This window comes from Pavona decussata, unplaced genomic scaffold (assembly GCF_977016875.1).
Source record: "Pavona decussata unplaced genomic scaffold, jaPavDecu1.1 SCAFFOLD_233, whole genome shotgun sequence".
NCBI classification, from domain to species: Eukaryota; Metazoa; Cnidaria; class Anthozoa; order Scleractinia; family Agariciidae; genus Pavona; species Pavona decussata.
In genome coordinates this window covers 4,923,912-4,937,578 of record NW_028145638.1, presented here as the reverse complement: position 1 = coordinate 4,937,578, position 13,667 = coordinate 4,923,912, and the positions used below count along the sequence as shown (strand labels likewise).

At 38.6% G+C, this 13,667-nt stretch overlaps 1 protein-coding gene across 8 annotated transcripts in view; it reads right to left on the bottom strand.

Moving 5' to 3' along the window:
- Positions 1–13,667, bottom strand: part of LOC146458542 (atrial natriuretic peptide receptor 1-like) — a 65,631-nt gene that overhangs the window by 15,001 nt on the left and 36,963 nt on the right. For 6 of the 8 annotated variants that reach the window (XM_085091015.1, XM_085091016.1, XM_085091014.1 and 3 more), the window contains 8 exons: positions 8,975–9,284; positions 7,556–7,923; positions 6,237–6,369; positions 4,239–4,319; positions 3,578–3,775; positions 2,683–2,761; positions 2,206–2,344; positions 625–711 (listed from right to left, as the gene is read on the bottom strand). In XM_085091015.1, coding sequence (XP_084947141.1) covers positions 625–711; positions 2,206–2,344; positions 2,683–2,761; positions 3,578–3,775; positions 4,239–4,319; positions 6,237–6,369; positions 7,556–7,923; positions 8,975–9,284 — 1,395 coding nt within the window. The remainder of the gene's footprint in view (positions 1–624; positions 712–2,205; positions 2,345–2,682; positions 2,762–3,577; positions 3,776–4,238; positions 4,320–6,236; positions 6,370–7,555; positions 7,924–8,974; positions 9,285–13,667) is intronic. The other 2 variants (XM_085091019.1, XM_085091020.1) reach the window with 1 other exon arrangement.

The following is a 13,667-nucleotide window of genomic DNA, read 5'->3' as shown; positions in this document are numbered from 1 at the left end:
CTGCGGAACTTAAAAGGTAAGGAACAGAGGTGCAGTTAGTTCCAAGTCTCAATTATCAAACATTCTAAATCGCGAACTTCAAAATTAATAAGGGGCGAATAGAAATCGACGTCTGTTGGATCATGAACCATGAATTGAGGTCTCTTTGAACACGATTTGCAGTTATGATTTGACCAAGGGCAGCAATGAATACAAACAGCAGCAATAGTTTACAAACCGTACTCATTAGTGGTTAGAAATTTAGCACAGGCGTATAACAAAGCAATACGATCAAACTGATAGTAATTTTATTTTTAGGAGTTCGGCATGGTGCTCGGAGACACCAACGAAGTGAAACAACAGCCTGCCAATCAAGTTTGAATAATACGGAATACACACAACTATGGAATTTCCAAAGGTGAGGCTACCTGCACCATTTACAAAGTCTTACATGGTTGGTCGAGAGGACAAACGAACGGACAACAGAACAATGTTCCTAGCCCTAAAAAACAATGCAGATGCAGGGTAGCAGGGTCCAGTGAAAATAGAGCTTTTGAAGGGTGCAGGTCTACTGCCAAAGTTAGCATACATCATGTTAACAGCTACTGATAAGGAAACGCCATGACGGGATTTACAGTTAAATACCTTGTAGACTGCAATAGCCGTGTACTTGTAAAGCTCATCCTCATCATCAAGAAGAGGCGCCAGCATATCAGGATCGTTCTCTTTATGCTTCAGGAAAACAAAACACAAAATTTTATGAGTTGGCATACACTATTAAGATAGATCGAGGTAGCATAGTAATGAACACATACAGGACATATAAAAGGCAAATACGAATCATACGGAGCGTATACGAAACGTGAAATCAATCGAAGTTGTTTGCCAGGTGTCTACGATTTTGCAGAAAACTTTCTTTCGCCTTGGTGCTCTTAAAGAGGCACTGTCTTTGTTTTTTGTGAGTATATCCTTCCTACGGATGGACAGATGGATGGATGGATGGATGGATGGATGGATGGATGGATGGAAGGGCGGACAGACGGACGAACGGACAGGCGAACGCCAGATGGATGGATGGATGGATACAAAACGTTATTTAATCGAAAACAGACATCACCACGTTTAATATTCTGAGGCAGTGGAGCATTCCTTTAAATAAAGTATTAAACTAAAAATAGAAAGAGACATTGAGAAATTGTATAATTTTAACTCTTTCTTTAAGAAAGTTCCATGGACTTTTCTCCTTTCCTATCGTCTCGTAACGCATTCTAATTTTTTTCTCCAGTACAGGCAAAGCTTTACCGGTAATGATCTGTTCTAACTGGTGGTGGGGCTAAGTCCCACCTCCAAGTCCTACTTAAGATTAAACACTGAGATTACATATTAGTTCTTTAATAGCTTGGAGTCATAGCCGGTTCGCAATAAAATTATAACATCACTTTAAGAGCTTTTCTTTTCTTTTCACTTTAAGATTGAAGCACCTGAGTTTATTTAATTAGCATCGGATAATCGGCAAATGTGATTACTCATGCGGCGCGACTTTGCAATGCTTGATGTCGTCATCCCAAGCAATGAGGCAATACTCAAAGTGTGGTTTAACAACTGACACTATCAAAAATAAGTTTTGGTGGGTGGCTGGGTGGATGGATGGAAGGAAGGAAGGACGGACGGACGGACGGACGGACGGACGGATAGGATAGGACAGGATAGAAAAGGATAGGATAGGATAGGATGGGATGGGATAGGATAGGATTGGGTGGACGGACGGATGGATGGATGGGGTAGGACAGGATATAATAGGATAGGATAGAATGGGATGCGTATAGGATAGGATAGGGTGGACGGACGGACGGATGGGGTAGGACAGGATATAATAGGATAGGATAGGATAGAATGGGATACGATAGGATAGGATAGGGTGGACGGACGGATGGACGGACGTATGGGGTAGGACAGGATATAATAGGATAGGATGGGATGGGATAGGACAAGATAGGATGAAAAAGGATGAGTTGGGATGCAATGGGATGGCACAGGATGGGATAGGATAGAATAGGATGGATGGACGGACGAAAGGATGGATAGGATAGGATAGGGTAGGATAGGAAAATATAGGATAGGATAGAATCGGATAGGATAGGACGGAATAGGATAGGATAGGATGAATCGATGGACGGATGGACGGAGGAAAGGATGGTTGGGTGGGCGGGTGGGTGGATCTCTTGCCAAGTCGCTTCCCAAGGATTGAGCTCTTACCACTTGGCTCCCCAAGGAAGTGATGGAATGCCTTTTCTTTTCAAAGCAGAGTTCACTGTAATCAATCTTCCACAACAGACTTTTTAGCTCTCGTTCCAGTCGGTACTGTCTGCAAAGTGGTACACGTAAAAAGTCGCATCAGCATAGTTCTACATTCAGCAGATTTCAATAGTCGTTAGCAAGATAAAGGTGTGATAACACTAATTAAGCGGTCGTTGCAATAAACGTTGCGTGTGTTAGTTGTACTATACAAATAGGCCAACCTAATATATCGCGAACCGTTTGAACACTTCTAAGATCTGACGAAAATGTCGTTTCCAAACTAAATAGAGGATATTACCCGGTGGGGCGAAATAAGGGATGTAGTTTCGTATGAACTTTAAAAGTGGTGTATTTTCCAGTAAAACACTCCTGTCTATATAATAATGTAGGATATTGAACACTCACCTGTAGATATTTAGCAGCAGTAGCAGGGATAAGAAGGCTAGTGCCCCGGATACCCCTGCGATGATTTTGGTCTTCACGTCTACAGCAGGACAAATGATAGTTCAATTATCGACAACTTAAACCAAACAAAAGACCGCTTATGAACTGTCACTAATTCAAAACGGTTTCCACAATGGTATGAGCTGATTAATTAAGCTGGCTTTTTATATGAACGAGTGGTGCTAAAAAACCGTTCGTACGATGGTACGAAAAGACTTCTCAGTTTATTTGCAAGTGCGTCAAAACTAAATTTGACATGAAAACCTGTGCATCTGGTCATATTATGAAATAGAGCTAAAGACAGTTAGGAAATCTCCGGTTGAGAGTCTAAACTAAATAGCCTGAAATTAACACCTTTTTTAAGGTGAAATCTTTTCTTACGTTTTAAGACCACTTTTCAATCCGAAAAAACCATTCACAATTAAGCACAAACTGGTGGTTAATTGGACATTTTCCTAGTTGCTTTGAACCTCAGTATGAAAGGGAAGCTTCGTGTATAATATAGTTTTTATTATGAAAACTAGTTTTCATTCATTTTCAAGGAAAACTAATTTTCACATGAAAAGCACTTTGCACTTAGCCTCGCTTTCGTAATGAGGTTCCAAACAACTCGGAAATGGCCTGTTAACAAATGTAATTTCTGACGGTTGAGTGACTAAGGAACGAATTAGTCAGAAATTACTATTCTGATGGCACGATTGAGAGGTTTTAGTATTCTCAAGGGAGAGTTTTGAGTATTTAATGTTTTAGCGGGGAATATTAATCATTCTAGCTCAGTCAGTCTTCCTGACTGACCATACCTCAATAAACTATTTCACATTGAATGTTTCGTTATAGTGTAGTCAGAATAGTGTACCTTCACCCATCGGTTTAATGCAAAGTTCTCCATGGAAACCACACTCAGGGGAGTCCCGTGGGGGCCCTGTTCGTCCACCGGGCCACTTTATAGTGACGTTTAGTCGACGGACGAAAACATGTTCTCCTCCTTTAGTTTTGTTGTCGTACATGATCTGGAAATCTCCCACGGGAATCATCTCGTGTTCGTTCTTGTTTCCTGAAAAAAAGTAAAGCACGTTCCATGGTCATCTTTATCAACCATTAAAAGTTCAATAGCAAAAAGGAAAGAAAAAACAAAGAATTAATTTTCTTTTGGGTGGCAAGGCATTTTACATCCCCGCAACAAGTACGATTCAACCACGATTGCAATACTTTGCATTTGGATTCAGGAAGTTTGAAAACTCGAACGCGGAAAGTAAGATTCGTTCTAACAGGCTACAATTCTGATAACACGATTGCTCTTCGAACTTGCTGTATGACCCGATAGCTGAACAGCTCAAAGAATTGGTCTAATTCTTTTAAAAAACAGCCAAAAGAGGCGCACGATAACAAGGTGACAACTTAGACAGCGCAAACTCGCCTCCCAGATTCTAGACCAACCAAAAGTCCAGTGCCCACTTTTCCTTTTGTATTCGCTGACACAAATCAAGGCAGTAAGAAAGTTTATTTAATTTACTTACGTATTGGTTGCATGTCCAGCAAGGTCAGATTAAACTCAGCATCTCCATTCTTGTCAAAGTGAATTTTGTAACCAAGTATACCTGAAAACAAAATGTGAAAACTTTTAATCCCAAGGAACCAAGGCCATTTTAAACGAATTTTGGCATGTGCAGAATACTTCGTATACACCTTCCTCTTCTAATATCAAGGATGCAACTTAACCCTATTCAGCCTAGCAATGAAACCTAACGCGTAAATAGTGTGTCCAAAACTGTTTCGTTTGACATCCGCAAAATGGGAAGATGCAGTCTTATAACGTGCGAATTACGTCATTGATTCTGCAGAGCCATATTGGATTTCTAACCTAACCTCAGCAGACCGTTCTGACCGAAAAGCAATGAAAACCAGTAACGAAATGTTACAATGGTATAAAAATGAAAGTAAAAGTAACGACAATACACAAAATTTTCAAGCGCTGAATAGGGCTATGCATTGAAAGGCCCATTATGATCCCATTATGGCTTGGTACAAGTATAGCGTGTTTTTTAACTGCTTTTTCCGCATAGTCATAAGAAAACCGAGTTTCTTACGACAGCAACGGCAACGAAAACGTCAGCCGAAAATATATCTTTATTTTATTTGTGTTACTTCGCGATTTTTTGAACTCGCTCAACTTTTACAGAAATGGCGAACTATCCAGGAACCAAATTGTTAGGAGCGGCGTACAAGTTAAGGAAGAAAATGAAAAATTCACCGTCGGGCGTTCATGTTCTCCACAAAACCTTGAATGTGGTCATTTCACGTCGTTGTTTTGCAGCGGACGGCGAAGAAATGTACTAAAATGTAAAACGCACGTGCAGAGCATTAAACTTATTGTTCTGCGGCGTTGTCGTTACCGTCGCCGTCGTCGTTGCTTTTGCTCCCTAGCAACGACAACGCCAATCGCTCTGCACGAGCGTTTTACATTTTGGTATATTTCTTCGCCGTCCTCTGCAAAACATCAAAGTGAAATGACCACATTTAAGGTTTTTGTGGAAAACGTGAACGCACCACAGTGAATTTTTCATTTTCCTTCTTAACTTGTACGCCACCCCTACCAATTTGGTTCCTGGATAGTTCGCTATTTTTTTAAAAGTTGAGCGAGTTGAAATAATCGCGAAGTAGCACAAATGAAATAAAGATATATAATTTCGGGTGACGTTTTCGTTGCCGTTGCCGTCGTCGTTGCTTAAGCTCTCTATTAATGAAATTCACGAACATGGACATTGGCCGGCTAACAACTCCATTTTTAACAACAGCACGTGAACAGTTCGTGATTCTGGACATGACAACTGTCAGTCACTCGCATCAAGGCTATTGTTTTGCGCAAATTTTGTGCTTAACAATGGAAAGCTCCCTAATATCTCTTCTCCAGAAAACATGCAATGTAACTTTTATCCCACACCCTACCCTCACCTAAAATTGATAGTATTCCGCACCCCCTCTCCCCCCAACCCATGGTATTTTCATCTCCTCGCTCTAACTTCATTGTATTCCCTTCCTTCTCTTCACCTTCTAAGTTTTTAAACTCTCCGTATAACTGACAAGCCATCTAAAAAGACACAATTAACAAATCGATGGCAGTTTTCTATGGTCTATACTCTTATAGACCATAAAATGACGTCAGAAAATGTTCAAAACTCAAGTCGAACCACGAGCCGCCGCAGGCGAGTGGTTTCACTGCCAAGTTTTGGACATTTTATGGCGTCATTTTATGGTCTATAAGAGTATAAACCATAGAAAATTGGATGCCCCTGGATAAATATTGAATTAAATAAATAAATAAAAAAATAAAACTGTCGTCGATTTGTTTTTTACAATAACATGGAAAAAGTACGAGCGGAATTGACTATTTTTTTCGTCGAGAAAGCGCGCGCGTTACATCTGACGTCATTTTTATTGTCTGTACTCTTATAGACAATAGCTACGAGCCAATCAGCGCGCAGAAATTTAGACAGTTATTGTAAAAAGTTACTTACTATCATACTGCATATCTTGCATCTTTTCTGCGATATTTTGCCCTGTAATAGACTCATTCTTTGCCAGTGTTTTGTTGAGAGCAATGGCATACTGGTACACAGCATCGTAAAGATATGCTCCATAAATCGGTGGCTTAACAAAAGATACAAAAGACAAATATAAATATCACGCCACGAGAAAATATTACTCAGCGGTTTTCTAAATTTTGAATTTCCATTCTGGATTCGCTCTGACGAAACGTCAGCTCTCGAATCTCTTTACAGTGGCCAAATTGCCTCATCACCTTAATTGATAAAACCAAATATCAGTAGAACGATCGATTCTGTCACAGAAAAAGCTGAAAAAAAGCACCTTAGACTGAGTAATATCTGTAAATGCGGGAGACATATCTTTTTCTTTTTTTTTTAACAACAACAACAATTTATTATAAGAGAAGACTTATTACGATATTAGATACCCACAATTAGCAAGGGCTATTCGAGGCGGGTAGCATTGATAATCGTTTACACGCTCAAAAGGAACAGAAAATTAACAGCACAAAATAGAAATGAATCTTTAAACAAAGAGCCTTTTGACTTCATTTATTTCTATCACGTCGAACTTGATAATGGCGTCATGACGACCCCGAAACGTTGTTCGGTTTTATCGTTTATTTTTACTTGTCTATGTATAACCAAACCTTTACTTATAAGAAAAAGAATTAAATAGGAAAATAAATGAATAAATAAAAAACCTAAATGCCTAGTTTGAACATTAGTAGGCAAAATGACTTTTGGTGCCGTCCGACAAAAGGACTATTTATTTAACTACAAAATACCAGTTGAAAGACTATTTTAAAGTTTCTTTAAACCTCATTACGCAAGCGAGGCTAAGGGGAAAGCATTTTTTTAGTTTAGTTTTCTTTGCATATGAATGAAAGCTAATTTTCATAAATAAAACTTTGCACGAAGCCTCGCTTTGATGATGAGTTTCAAAACCACTCAGAAATGGCCTAAAATGTGCTCACTTTTTATGTGACTGAACGTATGGACATGTGGACGGACGTGTACCAGTGATCTCGGCCATTAACATCCAGCGCGTACATTTACGACTTAACTAGAAAACGGTAGGAATGACGCTTTTTAGAGGAATCTTATAGTGAAAATTGATCGATTATTTGCAGACATAACGAAAAATTTGATCAGAAGGGGGAATGTGGAGTGATGTACATGATCTTTGCCGAACACAATTCAGTAAAACTGCCTCGCATACGCAATGCAAAGCTTGCTATATACATATGCAAAAGTATTCACCTGCTCTTGCAGGCTTTACATTTTACCTTAGTTTTGTTGGCCGGGAATTTAGAATTCTTTTTCCACAAATATCCCTGATAGACAGTGCTGTTGAATGGCTCCTCCGGTGAACGCCGCTTCACCTCCTCCGTAAAATTCGCGTAGCTCTTCGATGACGGGCTCTTAATAGCTAACACAAAAGCAGCTTCAAATGCCGCCTTGACGTGATGGAAGCGATTAAGAGTTGGCGTGTAACTGCTAAAGAACCACTTGAAAGGTTGCTCAGTGTACAACGACACTTGAGTTTGGTCCAGTTCGAAAATGATGAACACGAAATCTCCATTTATCATATCCTCATCATATGCGTGCAGCATTCCTTCCCGGGCTATGTAGAAATCAGACACAAAAACTACAACTGAAAGAAACAAGAAAGAGAGAGAAGAAAAAGAAAGAGGTTAAGCACACTATCTATTACTTTAAACAGCATTTCTTGGCATCGCCCTTGTTAGCCTCCCTCGCAGACGCTCTTTTAGCTCGTCACGCAATCTTCTTTCGTTGGGGAGGAAAGATTGCGTGACGAGCCAAAAGAGCATCAGCGACGGACGCTACGCCCTTGTTGGAGCTTAAGGTGATCCATTGAATTACATTGCGCATTCTTACTGCACATAATTTCTTACGTCATCACGTATAAAACATAGTCTGCTTGAGAAATTTTCACGACAACTTTTATTTCGCAGGAATCACCGTCACGGCCATTAATTGTGCTATGTTTTAGTCAAATTGTACAAACTATTTGACAAAGTATCACCAAAGGGTATCTTTTTAGGCCGTTTTGGTCTGAAAGTCTATATGTCAACACAATATCCAATGGCCCCATTAACGGGTTATTGGTAAGACCAGGCTTTACTGAGGGTCTGCATTGGGTAAACCGATAACTGAGAATTGGCCAAAATTTTAACTGTCAGCTGAGAAATGACAGGTGTTTTAACTTTTTTTAAAAAGTTAAAACACCTATAACATATCAGTTAAAACTGATAACTGAGAAATGTTAAGAAAACGGTTAAGTAAGATGGCGTATGGTGTGAATTCCACTCCCAAATAACGTGTCAGTTACTGTGTAGAGAACAAGTTCTAACGAAGATGGCTAGGAGTTCCTCACAAGTTGTTTCTAGAAGTCGTGAGGTCGTCAGATGGTGATGAGCAGTGTTCGTGAAGTCTTGTAAGAGATTGAAATCACTGGAAAGTTCGTCGGAAATCTCGTCGGATGATACTCGACACTATTCGGCAAATGAGAGGGACACCGTTGATAGAATACAAAACCACGAAAACAGGTGCGAAGTAAAGTTAACTGAGACCCCTCATAATTAACTGACAGCTAAGAAATGACCGTTATGATAGCTCAAGATAGCTGAGTATGATAGCAGAGAATTTATCACTTCCATGTAGACCTTCTTTACTGTACTTACTTCTAGCTTCCTGTTTGATCTTCCTCAGAATACTTCTGTAGTTATCTGTGTGATTTTCCGGTCTGTACAACGCTGACGGATGTGTAAGTAGCTCTTGAGCAACAGTTATTCCTTTGGCCCTCAAGCGCTTCACCATGTTATTCTTCATTTCAATCCATTTGGTGACGTTCTCGTAGATGATCGCCACTCTTTTCCAGTTGAAATATTTGAGAAGGGACAGCAAACTTGGAGTGAGTTTGGTATCGATGGCAAATGTACGGATGAAGGTTGGATACAACTTTTTGTAGGACACCTCTGGATTGCCGCACATCTGTTTAAGTGTAAGAGATTTTTTTTTCTTTATTATGTTTTGCCATGCGAAAAAAAAATCACAAAATAGACAAACAAACAAATAGCAAGGATACAAATTAAGTGGAAAAAAGAAGCTAAGGTAAACAATAGGCCACTTCCGAGTTGCTTTGAACCTCATGATGAAAGCGAGGCAAAGTGCAAAGTTTTTATTGTGAAAATAAGTTTTCATTCATATGCAAACAAAACTAATTTCCATATGAGAAGCTTTTGTACTTAGCCTCGCTTTCATAATGAGGTTCATACTGAGGGGTATTTGCCCTGCGAAAGGCAGTATATATATCATTAAGAGATTGTGATGTCCATGGCACTCAGAAATCCTCCTGAAATCTTCTAATTTTGCCTTTTTTACGTTTGCAAGCCTACGCTTAGCGCTCTTACAATTTTCTGCAAACAAGTACTTTCCTGTGGTGCTGTTATTCCTCTGAACAATTGAAAGCAGCCCTTACGTTTGTAAAGTGCAACAGGAGCCTAACAGAGCCCACAATTAATTGACAGGAATTTCCGTTGCAGTGTTCACTATGCTATGCAAGACTTTTGAGTCCGTGAAAAATATCCTAATATGTGACCATTCAAATGAAAGCTACTGAGCAGTACTTTTCTGTGATGCTGTTTATTATGCTGTACAACATGGTTCAAACTTTCGAGTCTGTGGATAAAATCCTAAAGTGTTACCATTCAAATGAAAGCTACTGAGCAATACTTTTCTGTGATGCTGTTTATTATGCTGTACAACATGGTTCAAACTTTCGAGTCTGTGGATAAAATCCTAAAGTGTTACCATTCAAATGAAAGCTACTGAGCAGTACTTTCCTGTGATGCTGTTTATTATGCTGTACAACATGGTTCAAACTTTCGAGTCTGTGGATAAAATCCTAAAGTGTTACCATTCAGATGAAAGCTATCGAGCAGTACTTTCCTGTGGTGCTGTTTATCAGTATACTGTGCTGCGAATATTATAATTGCAGTTTTGAGATTGCGGATGAAATTCTTAATTCGTGCCACCATCCAAATGAGGATTGCTGAACAGTCCGTTCTGCAGGTGCTGTTTAGCTGTTTTTCATTGTGCTTATCTATTTTTTTATCTTAAGAGTGAAGGCTTTATTTTTGCATACATCATTTGTTCTAGATGCTAAATAAGTAAAATAATAAAAGGGCCGTTAATCTATAAGATTAATCGAAATTGAAATATGCTTTTTTAGCACATTCAGAACTCAATGTTTAGTGGAAAATTTCCATCCTTCTGTCGGCTGCCGATGTACGATAACAAGAGTTTTTAATAAAAACTGATTAATGGCGTAAGTTCGACGTGTGTTACTGATATGTAACTAATTACGATTTCTGTTCAACCTGTTTTTGAGCGGTTTCCAATTGAGTGTCGTAAAACCAAAACCGAAGTAATTACTCTGGCCCATCGCAACAGATGTAAACAGCACAACGAGCCAATCAGAATTCAAAGCAAATACATGTAACTGGCGCCAAGCGCGGGCAAACGCATTTGGCGAAAACACGATTGGTTTTGGTTTGGATTCCCATTGGTTGAGAAAGTGGCGCGAGTTTAGTAAACCAATCAGAGCGTAGTAATGCAAAACCAAAGCAAACGCGACATTATTTTCGACACTCACTTGAAAACTGCTCTATATGCTCTGTTTGTGTGAGTAACAGAATAAACTAATAAAAATACTAAAAAACAAATGAACACATGAGACCCATACCAATCTAGTGGATAGCGTTTTTCTCGCCTTCTGATTGGCTAATCATACTCCGGTCAAGTCCGTATTTTTTGTATCAAACCATTGTACATGTACGACTGTGCGCGGTGTCCGAACGATAAATTTAAAATAACTGAGAGCCTAAACCATAGCTAGCAAGTGTTACTATGCACTGGGCTATAACGTCTCCCGCTTAGAATATCACTTCGCATTACTGAACTGTTTGATCGTATTAGGATTTAGTTATTTCTACCCTATACAAAGCTCAAGGTCACTGGTCTGAGAAACTCGGGATTCTTAAGGACGGTGCCTACTGAAACGAAATATTTTTGCGTTGTTTATGACTATGCAGGCCGAAAGCAGATCTTGGAAAGTGTTGTTGGAATCCAAAAAGAATAGGAGTAGCCACGCATTTTTCAGAGATATTTAAGCTTCCATTTGGAGAAAAATTCAATACATTGTGATGTATTTTACAGCTTTTATAAATTATCGTTGCTTAATTATCTCTGAAAAAGCGCGGCTACCGCCAATTTTCTTTTAGATTTCAGTAGCCCTTGCTAAGAACTGCTTTTCCCACATAGCCATAAACCGCGCAAAAATACCTCTGTCTCAAGAAGCACAGTCCTTAACAGTCAGCTAACGCAACGAGACGGAGGAGAAAAGAGAATGGTAAAATAATGTTTTTGCGTGATCAGCGCGACAGCTGATTCCTAACGCACTTTAAAGCGATCTGTTGTTTCAATTTCCTTCGGTGGGCACTGTCAACTAAAACCACACCGGATCACCTGTGATTGAGAACGCTTACATTTATGACAAAAACTTGCTGTTCTCTGGTTGAGCTAAGTACCATGGAAAACGCCCTACCTGGGAAACGTGAACTCTTTCCTTGATCCTCTCTTCACGATGACGAAAACGGGTTCAACCGGCTTTCATCCTCGTCACTTCGAAATACAATTTCTCCTTTCTCATTGGCTTACATTTGCATTATAGTTTAATAATGAGAATACAGTGGTACAGTACTAGTACATCCGTATGATCGTTACCTTTAGAAGTGTTGGCCACTCTTTAGCGTCGGTAATCGCATTTTTATTTTATTTAATATATATTTTTTTTTCATCGAAACCTCAGCGATATGGGGCTCTATTTTGCTTTGAAAAAATGTAGCATCCGTGTCACAGGATCTTGTTTGGAAAACTCAAGAAAGAGCTGTGGAAACATTCTCGTTAAAAGGATCATTTTTTAAAATCTGAAAATAATTTTCTTCGTTACTTTTAACCATTCAATTTTAAAGTGGCTTCATAAAACTGAAAAATCACAGCTTTAAAAGTATTTTAATTTTATAGGTGGTGAACTATAGAATACCAATCATTTTGTATCGACACTTACCGACCTGTCAGAACACAAGATACGGAGAATGATATCTTGACAATAGTTGTCAGATGGAGATCATTTAAAGAATAAACCAAGGAAATCCATGATATTAGCTAAAAGGTCAAAATTTAAATATAAATTAAAACTAATGCAAATTGTACAAGAAGGGTGAATGTTTATAAAAAAAACGCATTTCCTCCTTTTCCGCAAGTTAAGGGATTTTAAAATATTACTTTGTTAAGAGGAAATTTAAAACTCGCTTTTAACTACGTTCGCTTAAAAAAGGGAGAAAAGACACAGCTCTGCTCAAAATATTCAATAATATTTAACAATACACTCACACACGTAAAGCGTTCTTTTCTGAACACCACATGCAATTGTGAGCTTGGTTCGAACGCCGAAACAAAACTGTTGTCGTGAAAATTCTCAAATTTTCACTTAAGGTCGATAAATTTAGTACTAAAGTTCACCTTACAATATTGCTTAGCACTTAAAATTGAATGGTGGGACTCCAAAGGATACAGAGTTCAACTCAAAGTAGGCATAGCAAGTGTTTCCTTAGGACAAGAGGGAAAAATATAGTTTGTCCTCATCCCAGCGATGGCGCGGGCACAGAAAAACTCAATGAAATGCTTACACTTGCAGCTGTAAACATGTTTTGGTATAGGCTTTTGTCTTAAGCTTGAAGACATACATAAGAAGCTTGAAAGAAATCGGGAAATCATCGTTTAATAGTTGTAAACAAACCCTTAACGAAATTCTGTTTTAGTGTTTTAGTTAGCAATAATAATGATTCTCCCTAAGAAATTTATAACGCTAAAATACTCGAACACCTAGTAACGCTTGCAGAATACGAATTTAAAAAAAAATTAAAATTAAAATATTCATATCAGCAATTATCAGGCCCTCATTTCTATCTTGGCTGAAAATGATAAGAAGTCTGTAAAAGGGACTTTGAGTGTAACAACAACGTGTGACTCATTAATTATAAATTCAACTCCCAAGAATGACCGACAGCTAAAGTTATCATTCGGCTAAAAAAATATATTGTCAAGCAAACAGTTCGCCAGAGGAAAAACAATCATCACTAACAAAATGCTTTCAGACGCAACGAAAAAACATTCATGTCAAAATCAAAAATAAATTTATGGTTATGCAGTTATACTAATTTAAACTGAGTAGGTTTTATTTTGTTTTTCTGAAATACTGTTAATGCGACTGATGTTTCTTTTCTCCTTTTTTACAATATAATTAGAAAGCAG